Here is a 25,361-nt window from a genome sequence, read left to right as displayed (position 1 = left end):
GATACAGACACATTACACGAAGACCCGAGTTTTGAATTTAAAAAGTACAGACTTTGATAAAGTGGGGATGTACCTGGAGAAAGAACTAGAAAACTGGGAGAAAATGGGAGAGATGGAACAACTCTGGGCCAAATTAAAAGGAGCTATTACAAAGACAACAAATCTATATGTTAGAAAAGTAAACAAAAGTACAAGGAAAAAGAAACTGATTTATTTCTCAAAAGAGGTGGCTGAAAAAATAAAGGCAAAAAGAACAGCGTTCAGGATGTTTAAAAGATCCCAAAAAGAGGAACACAGGGAAAATTAACTGATTTATTTATTTATTTATTTGTAGGGTTTGATATACCGTTATTCGGTAGAGCCATCATAACGGTTTACAAATCTGCAATTATCATCCAACATATGCAATTATCCTACAATCAAATGGAGTTAACATAGTAGTTGGGAACAGTAGGGTTTTGTGAACAATCAACATATTTTCTTAGTCGTTGAATAACAGAATATTGCGGAGAACATTTTCAAAGAACTTAACGGATCAAGGGAGTGAGCAGGGAGGGGTAGAAAAGGAGGGTACATCAGGAGAGCATGAAGGAGGAGGATTATGCTTGCGAGTTCTGTTGAGTGCTGGGATGATCAGGTGTCAGATAGTTAGAATAGAGTTTGCGGAATAAAAATGTTTTTAGGTCTTTTTTAAATGTTTTTTGGATGTGCTGGGTCCTCAGTTCTATGGGTAGGGTGTTCCAAGTTTTGGGGGAAGCAATGGAAAATGCTCTTTCTCGCGTAGTTGAAAGATGAGCGTCTCTTAAGGTGGGGATGTTTAGGAATCCTGTGTTGTTGGAGCGTAGGTTTCTTTGTGGGTTTTGGGGGGTAATGTTTAAGCCTTTTAGTCCATGAAGATCATCATTTAAGATTTTATGAATGATGGTCATAGATTTGTAGGTAATTCGTGCAGAAATAGGAAGCCAGTGAAGAGAGGTTAAAATGGGTGTAATGTGTTCGTTTCTTTTTTTTCCGGTAAGGATTCTGGCAGCTGAGTTCTGCAGTATTTGGAGTGGTTTGAGGGATGATGAAGGGATTCCAATAAGTAATGAGTTGCAGTAATCGAAGGTGGAGAAAATAAGCAGTTGGAGGACGGTTCTGAAGTCAGAAGGGTTGAGAAATGGCTTTATGTGTCTTAGGGTTAGTAGCTTGTGGTATCCTTCTTTCGTTTTATTTACAATGTGGGGTTTGAAAGAGAGTTCAGCATCGATGGTAACTCCAAGGTTCCTGGTATGGGTGGTAGGGATTATAGTTGTCATTTGTTTATCTAGGATTGTCAGGGGTAGCGGAGTTGGATTGGGTTTTTTATCCATGAGTATGATTTCAGTTTTGTTGAAGTTGATTATGAGTTTCAGGGAGTTTAGTAAGTGCTTGATTGAGATAAGTAGATCTGATGTTTTTTTGTATGCGTCTTCAATTGAGTTTTGAATGGGAATTAGAAGCTGAATGTCATCAGCGTAGAGGAAATGTGAGATTCTATGATCTTTTAGTAGTTGGCAGATGGGTAGGAGGTAAATGTTGAAGAGGGTAGCGGATAAGGCTGAACCTTGTGGAACTCCAGTTTTGAGGTCAATCATTTTTGATGGGATGTTGTTGATCACTACTTGGTATGAACGATCAGAGAGGTAGGACGAGAACCATTGTAATGTAGTACCAGAAAGGCCAATGTTTGACAGTCGTTCTAACAGTATATTGTGGTTTACTGTATCGAAAGCGGCTGATAGGTCAAGGAGTATGAGTAGGTATTTTTCACCTTTGTCAAAGCCTCTGATGATAATGTCATTTAGGGAGATGAGGAGAGATTCTGTATTTAGGTTTTTTCTAAATCCATATTGGGATGGATATAGGATGTTGTTTGTCTCCAGATAATCATCTAGTTGAGTGTGTACAACTTTTTCAATGGTTTTGGCCAGGAATGAAAGGTTTGATATAGGGCGGTAGTTGGTGAGGATTTCTGGATCTATGTTGTTCTTTTTGAGGATTGGTTTGATGATAGCAGATTTGAGGCATTTGGGGTAGTAGCCTTCAGTCAATGATAAGTTGACGATTTTGGTGATGGTTTTAGAAATGGTTGGTTCGATTGTTTTGAGGGAGGTTATTGGGATGGTGTCCAATGGATGGTTGGCTGGGTTCATTTTGTTTATTATAGTTCTAATTTCAAGAGTGGAGGAGATGTCAAAGTTTGACCAGGATGAAGTTATCATGCTGTTGAGTTTGATGTTCTGGTTGTTGTTGGTTATGTTGGATTGGATGAGATGAGCTATTTTGTTGTTGAAGAAGTCTGCAAAGTCATCACTTCCATGTTTGGTGCATGTAGAATCTTGGGTGGTTTTGGTAAGTTTTTGAACTATTGTGAATAGCATTCTGGGGTTATGATGAAATTTGGAGAGTTTATTGGAGAAAAAATTCTTTTTTGCATTGTTGATGATATTTTTGTATTGAGTAAGGTTGTTCCGATAGTTATTTAGTGTGGTAGGGTTTTTGTTTTTCTGCCATTCTCTTTCTTTTTTTCTGAGTAGACGTTTGGCAGTTCTGATATTTTCATTGTACCATTGGTTGTTGTGTTTGGACTGTTGTTTATATTTTGTAATGGTGGGATTAATGTTGTCTGCTACTTATTTTGTGATATTTAGCCATGATAAGATAGCATTATCGGCGTTAGATAGGTTGATGTTTATTAGTTCTGATTGAAGAGTTTTTTGTAGGAGATCTGTGTTAAATGGTGGACGGTAAGATATTACTTTTGGGGTGCTTTGAGGCGTTTTTAGGTTGAGGTTGGCGAGTAGTTCAGCTTGGATTAGGTGATGGTCAGACCAAGGTATTTCTTTAGTGTGAGTAGAAAAAGATTTCCAAATTTCAGTATTGATAAAGATGAGTTCAATTGTGTGGCCTGCTTTGTGAGTTGGAGATTGGATTATTTGTTTAAGATTTAGAGCTGAAAGTGCATCAATGATCGTTTGGCAGGTTTTAGATTGGGAGGGTAAGTGGAAGTGTATATTGAAGTCGCCAAGTAAGATGATGGGTTTGTTGAGGGAGATGTTATTTATTAGAAATTCAATTAGAGATGAGCAGTTTTTCTCAAGTGCTCCTGGTGGAGAGTAGACGATGCATATCTGAAGTTTTGGTGAGTCATATATAGCAATTTCAAAAGGTGGAGGAATGGTAGATGGACGAAGTTTTAGCTGAAGGTTTTTTTTAGATATAAGCATTAGGTTACCTCCTTTTTTATTTTTTCTGGGAATTGAAGAGATGTTGTAGTTCTGGTTGGATAGTTGGTTTATTAGGACGGAATCTGTGTTTTTTAGCCAGGTTTCCGTGATTGCAATGAAATCTGGTTTGCAGTCATTGAGTAGGTCATTGAATAGAGGGATTTTTTAAATTATTGAGCGAGTATTGATTAGTGTGAATGAGAGAAGCATATAGCTTGAGAGTTGGATATGTGTGTTGTTTTTGATGGAGGTTGGCTTTTTTACATTGTGTAGAAGTTTCGAAGAAGAGTGTTTTTTTTGTGTTGAGAGTTCCTTGGAAGAAGAGGGAGGGTTGATTGGAGAAGAGATCTTGTTCATTTTCAAGTTTTTTTGTGTTTGGAAGGAGCAGGAAGAGGAAGGTAGGCGTTAGAGGTGGTTAGGAATAGTGGGCTGCTTTGAATGGGCTGCGCGAAGGGGCGTGCAAAGGGGCCTGCACCTTTGGATATGCTCCTTCGGCGCACGGCGCGCAGCGCCTGGGGTGAGTGTAAATTTAAAATTCACTTACCCGGCCCCTCCGTTGACGTCAGAGGGCTGGCTTAGCTGCAGGTCACGTGGTGTGGATTCCGATCGGAGGCCTTTCTGATAGGCCTTGAGTGTATCCCCGTTGCTTGCTGTGATCTGGTGGGGGGAGGGCGTCCTGCGGTGTTTCCTCAGCTCAGGCAGCGAAAGCTGTGATGTTGTTTTGCTTTTTGTGAAGCCCCTGCTGAGCTTGCCTCCAGCTGGCTGTGCAAGGGGTTCGGCAGAGCTGGCTGCTTCCAGGAGAGGTGGTAAGTCATGAGAAGCTTTTGAACGGTCCCCTGGAGATTCGGGGGGGCACCCGGGGTGAGTGTAAATTTAAAATTCACTCACCCGGCCCCTCCGTTGACGTCAGAGGGCTGGCTTAGCTGCAGGTCATGTGGTGTGGATTCCGATCAGAGGCCTTTCTGGTAGGCCTTGAGTGTATCCCCGTTGCTTGCTGTGATCTGGTGGGGGGAGGCAAAAAGAACAGCGTTCAGGATGTTTAAAAGATCCCAAAAAGAGGAACACAGGGAAAATTAACTGATGAAACTGAGGGAAATGAAACAAAGAAAGAAATCAGGAAAGCAATAGATCAAGCAAAAGAAAGGATTGCCAAAGAGATGAAGAGAGTTGACAAACCATTTTTCAGATGTATCAGAGAAAGAAGGAAGGCCTGAAGTTGTATAATGAAATTGAGAGGTGACAAGGAGCAATGTGTAGAGAGAGATGAAGAAATGGTAGAAATTTTAAACAAATACTTCAGTTCAGTGTTCACTGAAGAAGACTCTGGAGAAGGACCGTTTCTAGTTGACAAGACCATAGATGGGAATGGCGTAGACGCAACTCCTTGTACAGAAGAGAATGTATGGGAAAAGATAGAAAATCTAAAAATGGACAAGGCCATGGGGCCAGATGAGGTTCATCCCAGGATACTGAGGGAGTTCAAAGATGTGCTGGTGGGTCCGCTGCATGACCTGTTCAATGGATCCATGGAAATGGGAGTGGTACCATGAGATTGGAGAAGAGCAGTTGTGGTCCCACTTCATAAGAGTGGTAGCAGAGAGGAGACTGGAAACTGCAGGCCAGTTAGCCTCACCTCTGTGGTGGGAAGTTAATGGAGACTCTGCTGAAAGAAAGGATAGAGAACTATCTACAATCTGGTAAGTTGCTTGACTGGAGGCAGCATGCATTCCCCAGGGGAAGTCCTGTTAGACAAATCTGATTGATATTTTTGATTGGGTGACTAGAGAATTGGATTGTTGAAGAGCACTAAATGTGATTTTCTTGAATTTCAGCAAGCTTTTGATACAGTCCTGCATAGGAGGCTTGTGAATAAAATGAGAAGCTTAGGTGTGGGTGCCAAAATGGTGGAGTGGATTACAAACAGCGTGTAATGGTAAATGGAACCTACTTTGAAGAGAGAATGGTGTTAAGTGGCATGCCACAAGGATCAGTTTTGGGACCGGCTCTCTTCAATATCTTTGTGAGCGACATTGTGGAAGGGATAGAAGATAAAGTTTGTTTATTTGTGTATGATACTAAGATCTGCAACAGAGTGGACTTGCCTGAAGGAGTATAGAAAATGGAAAAGTGATTTAAGAAAGCTTGAAGAGTGGCTGAAGATTTGGCAGCTGGAATTCAGTGCCAAGACGTTCAGAGTCATGCATCTGGGATGCAGTAATCTAAAAGAGCTGAACATGATGGAAGGGTGAAAGACTGATCTGCCTGGACCAAGAGAAGGATCTTGGGGTTATACAGTCTGGTAATCTGAAGATAGTGAAGCAGTGTGAAAAGGCAGTAGCTAAAGCCAGAAGAATTCTGGGCTGCACAGAGAGAGGAATAATCAGTATGAAAAAAGGTGGTAATGCCTTTTACAAGTCCTTGGGGAGGCCTCACCTGGAGTACTTTGTTCAGTTCTGGAGCCCGTATCTCAAAAAAGATAGAGACAGGATGGAGGTGGTCCAGAGAAGGGCAACCAAAATGGTGTGAGGTCAGTATAGGAAGACTTATGAGGAGATGTAAGGGAGATATGATACAGACCTTCAGATACCTGAAAGGTTTTAATAATGCATGAACTCCAATGTTGCGGTCCCGGGCCGTGCCCCGGTCCCTCCACCTACCTCGAGGGCAGCCCGGGCCGTTTCCAGCCTTCTTCGGGCCTGCAAGCCCTCCAGTGCTCTCCTCGGGAGAGACGCCGACGCTCCGGCACGGCTGGCCCTGCTCCCTGACGCGCGCGCGCGGGGAGGAGCCCCATTTAAAGGGGCCAGCGCGGGGAAACCTCACTCTGGCTGAGGATGACGTCAGATGCCCTCAGGGTATAAGTACCCTGCAGCTAGATCACTCCAGTGCCTTGCAAAAGATTCCTGGTCTTCGGCCTGCTGTTGCTGCGTTCTTGGTTTGCTCTTCGTCCCGCTTCTGCCTTGCCCTCCTCGCTGGATTGATTCTTCTGGACTCCGACTCCTGGACTGGCTTTGGACCACTCTCTGGACTTCGACCTCTGAACTGGCTTTGGACCGCTGTCTGGACACCGACCCCTGGACTGGCTTTGGACCGCTCTCTGACACCGAACCCTGGACTGGCTGCGGACCTCTCTTTGGACTCAGACTCCTGGACCGACTTCTGGATTACCTACGACCTGCTGGAGGCGCCAGCCGTCCGGAACCCACAACCTGCAGGAGGCACCTGCATCCGGACCATCTTCCACCTTCAGGGAGTCGCCTAAGTCCCAGCGGCTGTGTCCCTACGGGCTCCTCCTGGGGGGACTTCGGCTTCCAAGGTGAATCTCCAAAAGTCCCAGCGGCTGGACTCCTAAGGGCTCCTTCCGGGGGAGTGCCGGTCTCCAGGGTGAAGATTCTTCTATCAGCAGGATTCAAAGTCGTCCATCCTCCCAGTGGGTACCGAGTCCTTGGTCGCATAGGACTCCACCGTAGTCCAGTATCTCAGCTTGCTCCAAGTCTCCGAACCGCCTCCTGGTTGGGACACTTGCTGTGGACCTCTACAGCACTCTATCCTCTGTCCCAACCGGCCAAGGGTCCACGAACACAACACGAACCTTTTCTGTTGGAAAAAAATCAATAGAACTAGGGGTCACAGAACCAACATCAGGAAATATTTCTTCACAGAGAGGTAGATGCCTGGAATGCCCTTCCGGAGAAGGTAGTGAAGATGAAAACAGTCAAAAAATTCAAAGGGCATGGGATAAACACTGTTGATCTCTAAAGGCTAGTGGATGGAAATGAAGAAAAGGGTGCATGGGATAACTTGCAGGTGCCCCATTTACTACCTCAACCAATAAGCCTTGATGCTTTTCATACAGCTGCAACATTGCTCTCTGCCTCAACTGTAGGGGGACAAGGGGAACTGGATTCAGACAACAACAGAGGGCCCTGATGTGTGTGGTCTGGGGAACTGATAAGCATCACGGTAACCTGCATGGAGGAGCAGTTACTACCCTTAACAGAAGGCATGGGTTTACTACCCTTAACAATAAATCTTGATGCAACTGCAACATTGCTCTCTGCTTTGACAGCGATGGGGGTGGAAAAGGAATTGGATTCAGATGACAGTCAACACAGGCCCTTATGTCTGGGTTACTAATACACAGACATAAGGGAAAAAGCACAGGACTGCCTGTAAGGCTAAGTCCATAACCAAAGCATGTCTAGCAGCACTGTCTGAATTTTAAGAAGGCTCATCACCCAGTAAAAATGTTGCTAGCAGTACATTTTTATGGATTATCATAAGGCCTGGGGATAATTGCATGGTGCAGCAGTTGCTACCCTTAAAAAAACATGGGGGTAACCTGCATGGTGTGGCAAATACTACCATAAGAAGCTTTCTGGGCAGACTGGATGGACTATTTGGCATTCTTCTGCCGTCATTACTATGTTACTATCTCTGTTGGGATTCTCTAACTTCCATGTTTTATTGGTTCAGAGGGTGAAAGATACTAACCTCCTAACCATGCTCTGCTGAGCAACTGTTGGCTTTCTCCCATATTCTAGTTTAAAAGCTTCTCTAGCTTCTTTTAAACTTTAGTGCCAGGAGCCTAGTTCCACTCTGGTTAAGGTGAAGCCCATCCTTTCTAATAAGCCTCTCCTTCCCCAGCATGTTCCCCAATTTCTAACAAATCTAAAGCCCTTTTCCCTGCACCATTGTCTCATCCATGCATTGACATTTCGGAGTTCTTCCTACCTCTTGGGTCCTGTGCTTGGAACAGGGAGTATTTCTGAGAATGCTACCTTGAAGGTTTTGGATTTCAGCTTTCTACCTAAAAGCCTAAATTTGGCTTCCATATCTTCCTAAGTTATTGGTACCAAAATGTACCATGACAACCAGCTTCTTTCCAGGACTGTCTAAAATCCTTTCTAAGTGATGCATGAGGTCTGATACCTTTGTACCAGACAAGCAAGTTACCAAGTGATTTTCATGTCCACCAGCCACTTAGCTATCTACATTCCTAAGGATTGAATCACTAACTAAGATGGCCATCCTAACCCTTCCCTCCTAGGCATAAGCCCTTAGAGAGACATCCTCGGTGTGAGAGGATTCTGCATTACTTGGAAAGCATGTCCTAGCTAGAGGATCACTTCCTGGTACACCAAATGAATGCTTTCCTTCCAGGAGATCTTGCTTCTTCAGAGCATCACGGGGGCTGCCAGACTGGAGTTGGGACTTCACTACTATGTCTCTGAAGGTTTCTTGTATATATGTCTGCCTCAGCTCCTCCAGGTCTTCCACTCTAACCTCCAGAGATCAGACTCATTCTCTGAGATCCAGGAGCTATTGCATCGAGCACATACATACAACCTCTCACCAACTGCTAGAGATCATCATACATGTGGCACTCAGTACAAAATACTGGAAGACCGCATCTCGCAGCTGGACTGCTAACTGCATCTTCATATTGTTGAGTTGTTAATTAATCAAGGGCCTGATTTGCTAAGGCTTTTCTCCCATTCTGTGTCTTTGGGGAAAAATGCTTAGTAAATGAGACCCTAAAGTTGCTAAGGAAGTAGGGATGTTTAATCTAATGTAAGTCCTTGAAATGTATTTGTTGTCTTTAGTATTAGTTTGGTAATACACCTACAAGGGGACAACATTTAATTTATTGATAAGGCTGTGTAACTCCCTCATTTATCTAATTCCTGGATTGATTCTTGATGATAAAAAAATTTTCCTTCTGCCCTCTTATTTGGGATAACAGTCTATAAATTAAAGAATATATGTGGGATGGATAGGTATTGGAGTGGATGGGAGGGAGAGAGTGAGGAATGGCAAATATTTACCTAGTTTTCTCTATTAAATCAACACACAGAATATCAGTTTACCCCACAACATAGTTTCTGTGCCAACATTTAAGTCACAAAATTTCCCAGCAAAGCAATATTTATAAATCATCTTCAATCACCAGCAAAATCACCTTCTGCTCACAGTATTTCCTTAGGATTGAGGGTAACTGAGCTCGTGCCTTCTATGTATCTGTGCTTCAACGGCAAATTGCTTCAATAAAGCCCTTTGATGATTCACACTGTAATTAATTTGCCAGAGTGATGCTCTCAACTATTATCCCTTTTTAATATTTTCTTGATCACCAAGTTAGATCAATTTCACAGTTCTCTCACATTCTTGTTCAGAACAAAGTATCCTTCACACACTAAAAGGTGAATTTTAAAAGCCCGCTGTGCACCAAATTCGGGAGATACACGCACGTGCAGGGCTGGCACGCGGCAAGCAAATTTTAAAAGCTACCGAGGTGCTTGCATATCTCCCGTAGCACGCAGATCTCACTTGTTTCAAAAAAGGGGCATGGGCGTTTCAGGGGCATGGCGAAGACATGTTGTGTAACTACTTACGTGCCTTGGCACTCACCAAAGTCCCCCGCCACATGACGTCTGCTAAAGACAAGGTGTAAGATGCAAAAAGTTCAAAAATAGAGAGATCTGAGGGGTTCAGGGAGTCTGGATCAAGTGGGGGGATTGCAGGTTATCAAACTAAGGGATTTGCCAGGACCTAGCTGGTAACTGGACAAACTGGTGAAGGAACTGGTAAAGCTGGGAAGGGCATTAGTGCATGCCCCTTTAAAAATCCCCTGACTTACATGGTATAAGCAAGATTTGCATGCCCACGCATATATGTGCGCAGATTATAAAATGGCTGCATCCCTGGGCACGGGCTGATGCATGCATGTCAATGTGTGCCCGTCCGGCGGTTTAAAAGTTACCGTCTAAGAGGATTACTTTCAAAACTGCTTGCATGTGCCCATTTACGCGTGAAATATGGGAGTAAGTATTTTATAACCTGTGTAGATACGATATGTGCAAGTTATAAAATAAGAGTATATATGCGCAAACGTATGCTAGCCTATGTCAAACCATGAGCTACGTAAGTTTGGACATATCCAGAAAAATAATAGCACCTATCCAAATAAGTTTTGATTTATGCAGCTAAGTAGGAACCCTTAGCCATGTAAGTCTGAAAAGCAGTACTTGCCCATCTAAGTAGTGCTTTTCAGACTTATCCATGTGCTACTTATCCATGTGCTACTTATCCGGATAAGTTCAAATTTGTCCAAGTAGTGGCAAAGGCGCTACTTAGTTGGATAAGTCGCAATTTAGCCAGATATGTGTGTGTGCAAATGATATACTTGCGTATTTGTATTTCGAATTTTAAAGGGATATGCAAATAGGGGTAGATTTTAAAACGTTGCGCACGGGCGTACATGTGCGTGCGCTACCGGGTGCGTGCACATGTACACCCGAATTTATAACCTGCAGGCGCACGCAAGTTATAAAATCTGGGGTCGTGTGCACAAGGGGGTGCACAATTGTGCACCTTGTGCGCGCCGAGCCGCACAGCTTTCCCCCGTTCACTTCCCCCTAACCTGACCTTCCCACCCCGTCCCCTAACCTTTCCCCCACCAGCCCTACTCTAACCCCCCCCAAAATGTTTGTTTTACCTTTTGCGCCTGCCTCTGGGCAGGCGCAAGTTGCGTGCGCCAGCCAATTGCCAGCATGCGATCTCTGACACAGTGGCAAATGGCTGCTGTGTCAGGAGCCACTGACCCCGCCCCGCCCCCGGACCGCCCATGCCCCGTCCCCTCCCCTTTTTGCAAGCCCTGGGGATTTACGTGCGTGACACTGGGCCTTTTGAAAATAGACCCGGCGCGCGTAACCCTTTGAAAACCCAGCCCATAGATTTTATCCCCGGACAAACAGGATGCTAGTCCTCACATATGGGTGACATCATTGATGGAGCCCTATTGCGGAAAACTTTCTGTCAAAGTTTCTAGAAATGTTTGACTGGCACTCTGAGCCCACTAAGCATGCCCAGCATGCCATGATATTCTCAGCCACAGGGATCTCCCTTCAGTCTTCGTTTTTCCACGCTGCTGTTGGCATCGCGGAGCAGGAGCCTGTGTAAGTTTCTCACAAATTGTCTGACTAAAAATCAGATTTAAAAAACATTTTTCTCTCCCATATTGGGGTCTCTCGTGTTACCAACAGCTGGTGAGTAAATTTAGTCTCTTTTTTACTCTTTGGAGTAGAAATAATTTTCTCTCATTTTTTCTCTCATTTTCATCGATGGCTGTCGGCAAAAATATGGCCACGGGATTTAAAAAATGGCCCAACTGTAATTGGACTATGTCCATTACAGATCCACACCTCGAGTGTGTCCTTTGATTAGGTCAAACACACGACGCAACAACCTGTCCCAAGTGTGCTGAAATGACCGCGAAGGGTCAAAAGGCCCGCCAAGAAAAGATGGAACATTTATTCCATCTACAACTTTTGCCTTCCCCGTCATCTACTCAGTCGTCTCCGGCCGGAGTCTCGAAACGTTTAATACTCAAAAAGTGTCATCCGGAAGGCTCGGGGGATCGTTCATCGCCAACCCCATCCGTAGCATCAACGAGGTCAGCGGCGGAACATCGACCAAAGCATCGCCATTGGCACAGACACCCATCAATCCCAGAGGCTCTTCTCTCCCCAGAGAAATCAACCGCAAAACGGCCTCGACTTCAAGAAACACCGAGGTCTTCGACGCCGAGGCCTTCACTTCCTCTCAATGCACCGATCATCGAACCTCCACAGGGCCCTGTGGAAGGACCATCAACACCTCCACTGCCACCACGTGTAACTGCTCAGCCTGCACCAGCTATCAGGGAGGAATTGACAGATTTTATCCGTCAAGTGGTGCTCCAAGCATTAAAGGACCAGCAACCGTCGATGCCCTCGCCAACGTCAATACCGGTGCCAACACCGAAGTCTGCACCAACACCCCATGTGGCCATCGATGCCGATGCCTCTACCATCACCAATGCCCGGCCCAATACAAGAACCAATTCCGTCGATGCCAATGCCAGTACCTGGGGCACCAGGACAACCGGAATTAGCGTTGTTCCAGCTTTTGATGAACAGATTCGACGCAATAATCGGTGCTGTACCATCAATTCCAGCCAAGCCACAAGAAGATGTCCCTGGACGGATACCACTAGATGATCCACAGCCGGGTCCTTCAGGGATTTCTCGACCACCAAGGTCTTCTCCCATGTCTCCACGTCAAGAGGACCCTTACGATTCCTGGGAAGACAGACATACAGATACTTCTTCTGAAGGGTTTATGTCTGATCCTTCTCCTCCAGAAGAAAGGAAGAAATCTCCACCGGAAGATTTATCCTTTACAAATTTTGTTAAGGATATGGCAGACACCATACCATTTACTTTGGTATCAGAAGAGGACACAAGACTACAAACATTGGAAGTCCTTCAGTTCATGGACCCTCCAAAAGAAGTCTTGGCAATCCCTGTCCACGAAGTTCTGTTAGACTTACAGCACAGACTCTGGGAGCATCCATGCTCAGTACCATCCATAAATAGGAGAATGGACACCACTTATTTGGTACAATCTGTCCCCGGATACCAGAAATCGCAACTGCCACATCAATCAGTTGTTGTGGAGTCTGCACAAAAGAAGTCTAAACGAATAAGACTTCATTCCTCCACTCCTCCAGGCAAGGATCACAGATTCCTGGACTCCTTGGGCAGGAAATCTATCAAGGGGCCATACTCAATACAAGGATTGCATCATATCAGTTATATATGAGGCAATACCAGAGAAACCTGTGGAAACAGATGCAAGATCTCTCAAATTCGTTACCACAGCAGTATCAAGAAGCAGCTCAAACCATAGGGGTACATTTTAAAAAACAGCGCGCGCGCGCGTGTACTTTTGTTCGTGCACCACGCACGAAGAAAAGTACGCTGGATTTTATAAGATACGCACGTAGCCGGGCGTATCATAAAATCCGGGGTCGGCGTGTGCTGCCTGTTCCCTTCACCTTCCCCTCCCTTCCCCTACCTAACCCCCCCCCCCCCCCCCGGCCCTATCTAAACCCCCCCCCCTACCATTGTCGGCAGATTTACGCCTGCCAGCGGGCTGCTGGCGCGCCATCACCTGACCCGGGGGCTGGTACGGAGGCCTCGACCACGCCCCCGGGCCAGTGTCACGCCCCCAACATGCCTCCCACCCCGAAATTCGCGCCGCCCAGCCAACACGCCCCCGACATGCCCCCTTTGCAAAAGCCCAGCCAACACGTCCCCGACACGCCCCCTTTGCAAAGCCCCAGGACTTACGCGCGTCCCGGGGCTTGCGCGCGCCGCCAAGCCTATGCAAAATAGGCTCGGCGTGCGCAGGGGCCTTTTAAGAGGGTTACGCGCATAACTTATGCGCGTAACCCTTTTAAAATCCGGCCCATAATACACAAAGGGCTTGAAGCTGGTAAGCACGAAGTCCAAGCCGATTACAACAATTTTGAAACTGCTTCTAGAGTAGCGGCCTCGGGCATAAGTGCACATCGCTGGGCATGGCTTAAGGCCTCGGACCTCAGGCCTGAGGTCCAAGAAAAATTGGTTGATTTCACATGCGTAGGGGACAACCTTTTTGGCTCAAAGGTGCAGGACGCTGTGGCCCAGTTGAAGGAACACACAGAAACCTTGCGTCAACTGTCGTCAGTTCCGCAGGACTCTGCTGCATCTTCATCTCGCCGCCCTCCTAGGAAGGAATCTCAAAGGCCTTTCTACAGGCAGAGGCATTATTACCCTCCAGCATCAAGGGGCAGATCTTCGCGTCCGCAGCAAAGATCTCAGCCCAGGCAACCTAGAGCTGCTAGGCCTCAACCTCCACCGCAGACAGGACCAGCTGCAGGCTTTTGAGGCCATCACCACAGACCAAAGCCATCTCCACAACCCACAACCAGAGCTACCAGTAGGAGGCCAAGTTTCCTCCTTTTCCAACCACTGGATACAAATAACAACAGACCAATGGTTGCTCTCAATATCTCGAGGTTCCCAACTCAATTTTCTCTCCATTCCAAGAGATTCTCCTCCAAAACCTCTTCCACTAATCGAAAATCACATAATTCATCTACAAGCAGAATTATCCACCCTTCTGAGAGCCAGAGCTGTAGAGCCGGTGCCCTGGACTCAGCAGGGCAGAGGATTCTACTCCCGTTATTTCCTCATTCCAAAGAAAACCGGAGGCCTACGTCCCATCCTAGACCTCAGAAATCTCAACAAATTTCTGAAGAAAGAAAAGTTCAGGATGGTTTCTCTAGGCACCATGCTTCCACTTCTTCAAACAGGAGATTGGCTTTGTTCTCTGGATCTACAAGATGCTTACGCTCACATTCCAATATTCCCTCCTCATCGCAAGTATCTGCGCTTCCTGGTGGGTCATCAACATTTCCAGTACAGAGTACTACCATTCGGACTCGCTTTAGCTCCCAGAGTATTCACCAAATGCCTGGCATTAATAGCAGCACACTTACACAAGGAAAGTGTCCACGTCTTCCCTTATCTGGACGACTGGCTAATCAGGAGTCAATCTCAACAAGGAGCAATAACTTCTCTCAATCAAACAATTGCTCTACTTCACTCCATGGGATTTCTCATCAATTAGCAAAAGTCCCATCTCATTTCGTCTCACCTGCTTCAATTCATCGGAGCAGAATTGAACACCATCCTCTCAAAAGCCTTTCTACCCGACGATCGGGCAAAAACACTTTCCCTATTGGCAAACTCGCTACACTCAAAAAAAACAAGCAATAGCTCAGTTTCTGACCTTACTAGGTCACATGGCCTCCACAGTTCATGTCACTCCTGTGGCAAGATTAGCCATGAGAATAACCCAATGGACTTTAAGATCACAATGGATCCAAGCCATTCAACCACTGTCCTCTCCAATTCAAGTAACCCACCAGCTACATTCATCTCTACTTTGGTGGGCAGACAAGGACAACTTGCGCAAGGGCCTGCCCTTCCAACAACCAGTCCCTCAGATAACTTTAACTACAGATGCATCAACCTTAGGTTGGAGAGCTCACATAGACAATCTCCAAACCCAAGGTACTTGGACAAAACTCGAAGCAACGTTTCAAATCAATTTCTTGGAACTTCGAGCTATACGTTATGCCCGGCATGCGTTCAAGGACTGCCTTTCACACAAGACTGTTCTCATTCAAATGAACAATACAGTAGCTATGTGGTACCTGAACAAACAAGGAGGTATGGGCTCGTATCTCCTTTGTCAAGAAGCACACAGATTTGGGGCTGGGCCCTAACACACTCAATGTTTCTCCAGGCCACTTATCTGGCAGGCATTCACAACGTAGTGGCAGATCGTCTCAGTCGTCAGTTCCAACCACACGAGTGGTCCCTGGATCCCTTAGTAGTGACCAGGATATTTCAACGTTGGGGGCAACTAACAATAGACCTCTTTGCATCACACCTGAATCACAAGGTGGACAAGTTCTGCGCTCTGCACAGACAGAAACACCAGCCAGCCAAGGACGCCTTTGCTCGCCCTTGGAACTCAGGCCTTCTATACGCGTATCCTCCGATATCACTCATAATCAAAACTCTAGTGAAGCTACAACAAGACAAAGGGTCCATGATACTCATAGCCCCATATTGGCCTCGACAAGTATAGTTTCCCACACTTCTAGACCTCTCGATCAGAGAACCAATTCGCCTGGGTGTAGCTCCCACTCTCATAACTCAGGATCAGGGTCGGTTGCGCCATACCAACCTTCAATCCCTATCCCTGACAGCATGGATGTTGAAAGCTTGATTATACAACCACTCAATCTTTCAACCAATGTATCTCAAGTGCTTATAGCGTCACGTAAACCTTCAACACGAAAGAATTATTCTTCGAAATGGAAAAGGTTTACTTTGTGGTGCATGCAAAAGAGTATTGACCCTTTCTCCTGCCCCACAACTTCTCTGCTGGACTATTTATGCCATCTGTCGGACTCTGGTCTCCAGACTTCATCTGTCAGAGTACACCTAAGTGCAATCTCAGCTTACCATAATAAGATGGGAGATGCACCAATATCCATACAACCTCTTGTCAGTAGATTTATGAGAGGTTTAACTCAACTTAAACCACCAATTCGGCCACCAGTCACAGAATGGGACCTGAATCTGGTCTTAACAAGACTCATGCGTTCTCCTTTTGAACCCATGACGTCCTGTGATCTTAAATTTCTCACATGGAAGACTATCTTCCTCATAGCCATTACATCGGCTAGAAAGGTTAGTGAGTTACAAGCACTTGTCACGGACTCACCCTATACAAAATTCCTACATGACAGAGTGGTTCTCCGTACACATCCAAAATTCCTCCCCAAGGTAGTTACGGAATTCCACTTGAACCAATCCATAGTTTTACCCACATTCTTTCCAAGACCTCATTCTCACCAAGGAGAACGGGCCTTACATACCTTGGACTGTAAGCGTGCACTAGCATTTTACTTAGACCGCACTGCAGACCACAGGAAATCCACTCAACGTTTTGTATCTTATGATCCAAACAAACCGGGAAAAGCAGTGGGTAAACATACTCTCTCCAATTGGCTAGCAGATTGCATACGGTTTTGCTATGAAAAAGCAGGCCTTCCTCTCCAAGGGCGAGTAAAGGCGCATTCATTAAGAGCAATGTCAACCTCAGTAGCACACTATCATTCAGTGCCAATTCTTGACATATGTAAAGCAGCAACATGGAGTTCTCTTCACACCTTTGCAGCTCATTACTGTTTGGACAAAGAAGGATGACAAGATTCAGCTTACGGACAATCTGTCTTAAAGAACTTGTTTCTAGTATAATCCCAACTCCTTCTACATCCAACCTGCTGTGATCTTCGGCTGCCTCATTTTCACCAACAATACTTCAGTATTGCTTCACTACAAAATGACTCAGCCTCTAGCTTGCTAATCACCCATATGTGAGGACTAACATCCTGCTTGTCCTGGGATAAAGCAAAATTGTTTACCTTGTAATAGGTGTTATCCCAGGACAGCAGGATGTAGTCCTCACGAAACCCACCCGCCACCCCGCAGAGTTGGGTCCGATACATTTTATTATTTTATTTTTTGCTAAAGCTTACTGCTACATACGAGACTGAAGGGAGACCCCTGTGGCTGAGAATATCATGGCATGCTGGGCATGCTCAGTGGGCTCAGAGTGCCAGTCAAAAGTTTCTAGAAACTTTGACAGAAAGTTTTCCGCAATAAGGCTCCATCAATGATGTCACCCATATGTGAGGACTACATCCTGCTGTCCTGGGATAACACCTATTACAAGGTAAGCAATTTTGCTTTACTCATGTTATTTAGATACATTCCTCCCCATAAGTCAGCTTTTTCATGTATACAGCAACAAAATAACCAATTTTACCAATTAGTCAACCAGTTCACCCAGTCCATCTGCAGCTCATGAAGACCATTCTGGCTCTTCAGCCTGTAGTTACCCCTATTTCACCCTGACAAACCCCCCCCCCCCCCCCCCACACACACACACACACACACACACACACACTCGGTCATTTTTTCACATTTAAGATGTTTATGATCACTTACACCAGACAGCAACTTATGTGCATAAATGTTGGCCCCCTCCCCAGAAAGCCCCTTGCCTGCCCCTTTTCTGCACACAATTACTCGCAATCCCTGATCTACACTCGTACACTGTGGTTTTAAAATAGTGTGTATTCATGTATATGCTATTTTACCTGCACATGTATTATTTTTTACACATGCATCTTTTCAAAATTCACCTTTAAGAATTTACCTAGCTTTCTTTATTAAATCTAACACACACTAAGGCATGAATTTTCAAGGTAATTATGTGCATAAAAGAGGCATATATCATAGTAATTTTCACAAGTACATATACATGCATAAAATCTTTTCAGAATTAATTTCTATGGTGTTGTGTTCCGCGCCCGTGGACGGCCACAGGTGCAGCCCCCTACCTTACCCGCGGCGGCACCTGCCGTGGCAGCTTCTAGGGAAGCTGCTGAGTCTACACTCTGGCATGGGTCCCCAGGATGGACACTGGGTGGGGAGCCGTCCCTGCTCCTCCCTCACGACGTCAGGCAGTCATTCCTCCACGGAGGAAATCCAAGATGGCCGCCGCCATCTTTAGGCGTGAGGCCGCACCTCCTCTCTAGACTTAAAGGGACCTGGCCCCTTTAACTAATTACAGCTGTTCCCAATGAGCCAGAGTAGAGGAAGTATAAAGGGAGGCTTCCTCTGCTCATTCCTTGACTTGGCAGCGTCTCTTGTAGCACTGTTTAAGTCGGCTTGCTTCGGTGAGTCTTCTAGTGCTTTGGATCTTGTTCCTGGTTCCTGTCTCATCTTGGTGTTCCTGACTTCGGACTGGCAAGCGGTAATTCCTGGTGTGTGACTTTAGACTGGCAAGCGGTGATCCCTTGGTGTGTGACCTCGGACTGGTAAGCGACGACCCTCTGACACTTGACCTCGGACTTCTTCTGGACTATCGTCTCCAAGGGCCCACCTAAGTCCCAGCGGCCCGGGTCCCTACGGGCTCCTCCCGGGGGGACTGCGGGCTTCCAGGGGTGAAGCTCCAGTTAGCCCTTGCACCAACCTCATAACTCCTTGACCTCTCAAAGGTCCACCCAAGTCCCAGCGCCCCGGGTCCCTACGGGCTCCTCCTGGGGGGATCGCAGGCTTCCAGTGGCGAAAACACAGTTCCTCTCCTTGACTTCACGACTCCTCGTCTGCCTCCACAGTTGCCTCAGTCTCCAGTGCTGAGGGTCAGCTAGTCTATTCTTCTGTGCTGCCTCGCCACCCGACGGGAGAACCTACGGATCCACTTCCTAAGGTACACCATCCTCCCGTCTGTCCAAGGGTTCACAAGCCTGAGCATAATATATAGACTGAATTTTCAAAGGATTTATGTGCATATAAAGATGAATTTTAAAGTCCGGCTTGTTCCAAAACTGGGAGATAATCGCACAAGTTGGACCAGCACGTGTCGAGTAGATTTTAAATGTATGTGCGTACTTGCCGCTACGCGCACAAATGAAAAGTTCCGAAAAAGGGGCAGGGTGTGGTCTGGACAGGGCATGGGCTTTACTGGATTTCACCTTAAAATTTGTGCGTAAATATTTACTTGCTCAGGCATGCACCGAGGTCCCCTGCCACATAACTTTACTTCTGCGGATGGCATGTACGAAGTAAAACAAAAAGATATAGGCAGATCAGCGGGGTTTTAAAGGTAGGAGCTAACAGGGGAGAAGGGAAGCTATTAAACTAGAGGAGGTTTGGAAGTCGTATCCCTTACCTGGATGAACTGGGAACGAATTGGGAAAACTGGTAATGGCATCGGCACATGTGTCTTTTAAAATCCCCCCACTGTCACAGTAGAAGCGACATTTGCACATACAAACGCATGTCCACTTAAAATTGAGCACACATGCATACAGTCAGGCTATTTTATAACATGCATGCATGAAAGCCTGCATATTATAAAATGGCTGCGCCCCTGAGCACAGGCCCACGAATGCGCACATATGTGCGCCCACATGCCTGTTTAAAATCTGTGGAGGTAATTTTCAAAATTATATATGTATGTAAAACTGAATTTTGTGTGTTTAAAAGGACTTTTGAAAATTTCTACTTATGATAGAAGCTTTTAAACAGGCACATGGGCGCACATATGTGCGCATTCGTGGGCCTGTGCTCAGGGGCGCAGCCATTTTATAACATGAGCACAGGCCCACGAATGCGCACATATGTGCCCCCATGTGCCTGTGTAAAAGCTTCTATCAGAAGTAGAAATTTTCAAAAGTCCATTTATACACACAAAATTCAGTTTTACATACATATATAATTTTGAAAATTACCTCCATGGAGGTTAATTTTCAAGTGAGTTATGCAAGTAAAAGTAGCATTTTTCAAAAGCTCAATTAGACACGTAAATATACTTTTGAAAATTGCTTCCTAAGAGTTCACCTAATTATAACTAAAATCACAAGGCAGAGACTGAGATCTAGCAAACTGTGGTAATATCTCCATGCCATGTGCAAGTCTCTGTTTTACAGTTTGGACTGAATGCAGTTGTTATGTTTGAGGCAACAAAATAGTAAATATTTCTGTGTTAATAAATCAGGCTTCCATCTCAAAGACACTGGCATGGTGTAATTGTTCAGGTTACCGAAGCAGTATTCATAGTTCTGCTTGCTGCCACACCTGATCCAAAGAAGATCCATGAACCCTCATTATCCATACAGGCTTATAAGTAAATTAATTAAGCAAACTTTTTTATTGTGCAATTGGGTAATTTTCAAAGCTCTTTATGTGCATAAAACCCACATACACTGAGGACTGGCATTCACCGGGGCACAGTCAGCACTTATGTGCATACAGTTGGGTCAGAGTCAGCATTTCAGTGCATACATTTTGATTTTAAAAAGTTTGCAGATAAATATGCACACATATGTTATGCCCTCTGAAGAGGAGGTGTTATTTTACATGAGTGAATGTGTGTATGTACTCAGCCATTTACCAGAGTATTTTTCAGGCAAATTTTGCATGCAAATTTGCTTTAAAAATACTCTGTAAAGTCTGTGTGTACAATGTACACACGAGTAAATTTTAAAAATTCGGGCCGTGCAACCATGTGCGCATGGTTCCCGGCACTCACTCATGGATGCGCTATTTTATAACATATGCGCACGTCGGGACTCGCACAATCAGGGGGGGATGAATTTCAAAAAGCAATGCGCGACAACACAAGTAGGGCTTTCCCCAGTTCCCTACACCCCTACCTAACCTTTCTACCTTTTCACCTCTCCTCCCGGACCAATAACCCCCCCCCCCCCCCCCCCAAACTATTAGGGGGTTTTTTTTTGTTTTAAAGCATACTTCAACTTTCGAGTTGAAGTAACTACCGCGTGCCAGCCGGCTGCTGGCGCATGCACACTTCCCCATGACAGCGTCTAATGGCCCTGTCCTGGCCTGCCCCCACCGCTCCCCAGCCAGACCACGCCCCCGTCCTGTCCCTTTCCAATGGCCCGGCTCTTCTGCGCGTATTAGGGGTTTCATACATGGCTGGACCCCTTTCAAAATACGTGCACAGGGCCTTGCCATGTGCGTAACCCCTGGTATTTGCGCACACAGACCAGGCCCTGTGCCCTTATCATGTATCACTGTGGGGGCTATTTGAAAATTACCCTCTATAATTTTTTTCTTTATTCTTTGAATAAGGATTCTGTAAATTTTAGATTATTAAAGTAGTTTGAATAAAATAGTGTGGTGGCCATTTGAATGTGCATTTTAATGCAGCATGGAAAATTAAGTTGTAGGTGATATTTATTGGACTAGCAACATCTGTGACTAACTTTTGAGTATTATCCTTTCTTCATCAAGTCAGCTTAAAATTGTAAATCAGATTGCAATGCAAAAACAATTTTTTTTCTTGGATTTATCTTGGATACAGTTCCTACACATGATTATAGTAAAAGAAGAATAACATTTTTCAACCTACATTGTAATATTGTATTTTGGTGGGGTTTTTTTAAGAAAATTGTTCATTTCTGTGAACAATCTACAGGCAGCCACATTGTTTCATGTAGAGCTGTCATAGATTGCCCTCAGATTGGCACATAAATCTCATGACTATTCGGTTGCCTGCTTTATAGTTGACTCTTCCCTAGCCAGGATTTAAATTCTGCTTCAGATTTTTCTGTTGTGGCTGGAGTTTGACATACTGAATATATTATATTGACAATACACAGAGATAAGTAAGCTTATTAATGACACAATAAGCCCTTCAAAATTCCAAAAGACTCCATGCTTTAAAAATGTTGCTGCTACACTTTCCTGAAGGGAGTAGAGGAAGAAGAAAAATATGAAAATAGTAGAAGGTGTGCATTATGATCTCTGACCTGGATGGAAAGGAATAAGGAAAAAAGACAACGCAAGCAGGAAAAGAGAAAAGATGGTCTTACATTGTGAAAAGCTATATTCTGAATAGTTTGATCTCATCTGACTTGCTGCTAAACATGGAGGATTTTAATACCGAAACAGACATTGGTTGTGAGCTCATTCTTTTAGAACTATGGGTTGAGTAAACAAGTCTTTCACCTTTACTGTCTGCGGTGTTTTGTCTCTCTATTCATCATTGCTTTTACTATCAGAGGTAGGACAGACCTATTTATGCGATGTCACATGTTGTACACATGAACTTCATTTTTGAGCTACATTGCTGTCAACTGATATTTACTTTTATTGTGTTCACTGATAAAACGCATGACCCTTCTCTCTCTCTCTCTCATTTCTTTTTACTTTTAGATGGAATGGGACGAGTCCTTGCTCAAGAAGTTTATGCAAAGGACAACCTGCCCCCATTTCCAGCATCGGTAAAAGATGGGTATGCAGTACGAGGTAAAAGATTTATTCTCTCCTAAACTTTTTCATGACTTTTTATAACAGGACCAATTATGCAACCAGCTACTAGTGTTGACCAGTTGTTATACAGGAAGGATAACTTTCAAAACTGCTCACATATGCCCATTTATGCGTGTATATGAGCATACACAAAGTTGCTACTGTATTTTATAATCTGCATGGATATGATATGTGCAGCTAATAAAATACGAGTACATATGAATGCACATATGCTTGTGTATGTAAAAACATGAGCAGCACAAGTTTGGATTTCTCCGGAAAAGTAGTGGTACTTAACCAGTTAAGTTCCAATTTATGCAGCCAAGTAGCAACATTTAGCTAGATATGTCTGAGAAGCACTACTTGTCTGTCTAAATAACACTTTTCAGACTTATCTGAGTACGTAAAATAGCCAGATAAGTTTAAAAAAAAAAGCACTACTTATCCTAATAAGTTCAAATTTGTCCTTCTAATTAGCAGCAAAGGCGTAACTTAGCTGGATAAGTTGAAATACCCTCGTATTTGTACTTCAGATTTTAAATGGATATGCAAATAGAGTTTACTCGCATTATTTATATATATTTAACTCCATAAATCGGCTTTTACACACATATTATCACGAGATTATCAACTGTTCACTCACCCTTGGTAAAGTCCCGGATTCCTTAAAACAGGCCATAATCAAACCTATCCTAAAAAAAACCCCAACCTCGACCCCGCTGATCCAGCTTACTATCAGCCCATCTCAAACCTGCCCTTCCTAGCAAAAATCATGGAAAAAGTTGTTAACACCTAACTCACAGACCACTTAGAAAATCATAATATCTTATTCCCTACCCAATTTGGCTTCCGTAAATTTTTCAGTACAGAAGCCCTCCTAATCTCCCTCACAGACACCCTCCTCAAAGGACTAGACCATGGTCACTCCTACATTCTCACCTTGCTTGACATCTCCAATTGGACATCGATGTCCAATCACCTTTAAGAAGAGACTTAAGACTTTGTTATTCGAACAAGCCTTCCCATAACTACTCACTTCAGCCTTGGTTCTTATCCACATCATGAGTACACTATCCAACTTGAGGCCTTCATAGTCCTCCCCTATTTAATTTCCCTGCTTTTCGCCCAAGTTATACAGACCCAATTCTCTACACTTGCTTCACCCATTTTATGTTTATCCAGGTTATTTCTATCCTGTTCATTGTTTTAATCCAGGTTACTTCTACCCTGTTCATTGTAAAACAAGACTTTGTCTCTGTTATTCTTTGCTGGTTGTAATGTAAACCGAAGTGATAGTTAATCTTGTTAATTGAACCTCGGTATATAAAAAGTTATAAATAAATAAATAAAATCTCTTCTGCCTTTGACACCATAAGCCACAACATTCTAATTAACCGTCTCACAGAAATCGGCATCACAGGAACAGCCCTGCTCTGGTTTAAATCTTATCTTTCAAAAATCACTTGTCTTTTAGTTTAAATGCCTGATAGCATATGATCTGAATTTCTCACGTCGGGTCTGTTGTAAAAAAAAAATTTACACGCTTAAAATTGGGTTTAACATGTGTAAATGCACTTTACTCATGTACATGGGCTTTTGAAAACTGCTATGATAGTAGATTACAATTTAGTGCTTAACTCCTTTGAAATTTACCTTTCTTATGATCCTTTTTTCTGCCACAAAGAGATGTTGGCTATCTTTTTTCTATATAGCCTTTTACTTTTCCATAAGTAGCCCCAGTATGTTTATAATCTTCTTTACACCAGGTTTTGAGCCACATATTGAAATTGTCTCCCTAAGCTTAAATTCCCAGGGCAAGATGGTTTGGCAATGCAATTCTATAAAGAATTGAGAGAGTCAATTGCTATTAAATAGGCTGAGTTTAGAAAAGGAAATTCTCCGTTTCTATATATAAACCAAAACTTACTTTGATCTCAAAACAAAATGAAGGCCATTGCTGTGCTTTGATTAAAGGACAATCTAATTGGCTATTACAGATGTGAAGTTTTTGACAAAGATTTTGGTTTGAAGGGTACAGAATCTAATTTTAAAAGTTATACATTTAGACCAGATTGCATTTATAGAATGAGGTTATCAACTGATCATGTTAGGAAGATCTCAGATGAAAGTTATCCCTCCATCCCTCCTTATTTTATCAGTAGATATAGAGAAGAAGTTGGATGGAGTACAATGGAGCTAGGTAGATTATACAAAAGATAAATTTTGATTTGGAGAAATGTTCAGAAATTGGATAAAAAACAATTTATAAATCCCTTCATGAAAGGTTTTTGTTAATTGTTTTATGTCATAATCCTTTTTCTACAGCAGGGGACACAACGGGACTATCATCTTTCTGCTGTAATTTTTTCAATTTCTATGGAACCATGGGCAATCTTACTAAGATTCTTTACATATTAGCAGTATTGAGGCAAGTGGAAGGAATAACTGGCTATTATTATTAATAAATGCAGATGACTTGCTCTTAATTCTGTAGGATCACTAAGAAGCAGGGAAGCATGCATTTAAACTTTTGGACATTTTAGGAGGAATTTTGGAATACTAAGTTGGAGTGTCTCGTTTTTTCTGAATTCATTGAAGAAACTGCTAGTATGTCCCTTAGTGATAAGAGAGTGTGAAATAATTTGAGGATTATGTTAAGAGAGGTGAAGAAAATGGTTTATTAACTTGGATCCAGTAACTGAGAAAGTCAAATGCTTATTTGCAAGGTTGACAGAATATTAGGAACGGTGAATGCTATTAAAATGGCACCATTAGCTCAATTTAACCTCATTTTTCTCATCTTTTCATTGTAGATAAGTAT

General features: G+C 43.9%; 1 protein-coding gene across 7 annotated transcripts in view; it reads left to right on the top strand.

Annotated features, from left to right (window-relative positions):
• The window catches only part of GPHN (gephyrin), a 1,154,395-nt gene that overhangs the window by 1,012,575 nt on the left and 116,459 nt on the right, over positions 1–25,361 (top strand). For all 7 annotated transcript variants that reach the window (XM_029598877.1, XM_029598878.1, XM_029598879.1 and 4 more), the window contains one exon: positions 22,445–22,537. In XM_029598877.1, coding sequence (XP_029454737.1) covers positions 22,445–22,537 — 93 coding nt within the window. The remainder of the gene's footprint in view (positions 1–22,444; positions 22,538–25,361) is intronic.

Source organism: Rhinatrema bivittatum, chromosome 4, assembly GCF_901001135.1.
Source record: "Rhinatrema bivittatum chromosome 4, aRhiBiv1.1, whole genome shotgun sequence".
NCBI classification, from domain to species: domain Eukaryota; kingdom Metazoa; phylum Chordata; class Amphibia; order Gymnophiona; family Rhinatrematidae; genus Rhinatrema; species Rhinatrema bivittatum.
This window is presented reverse-complemented; position numbering and strand designations above follow the sequence as displayed.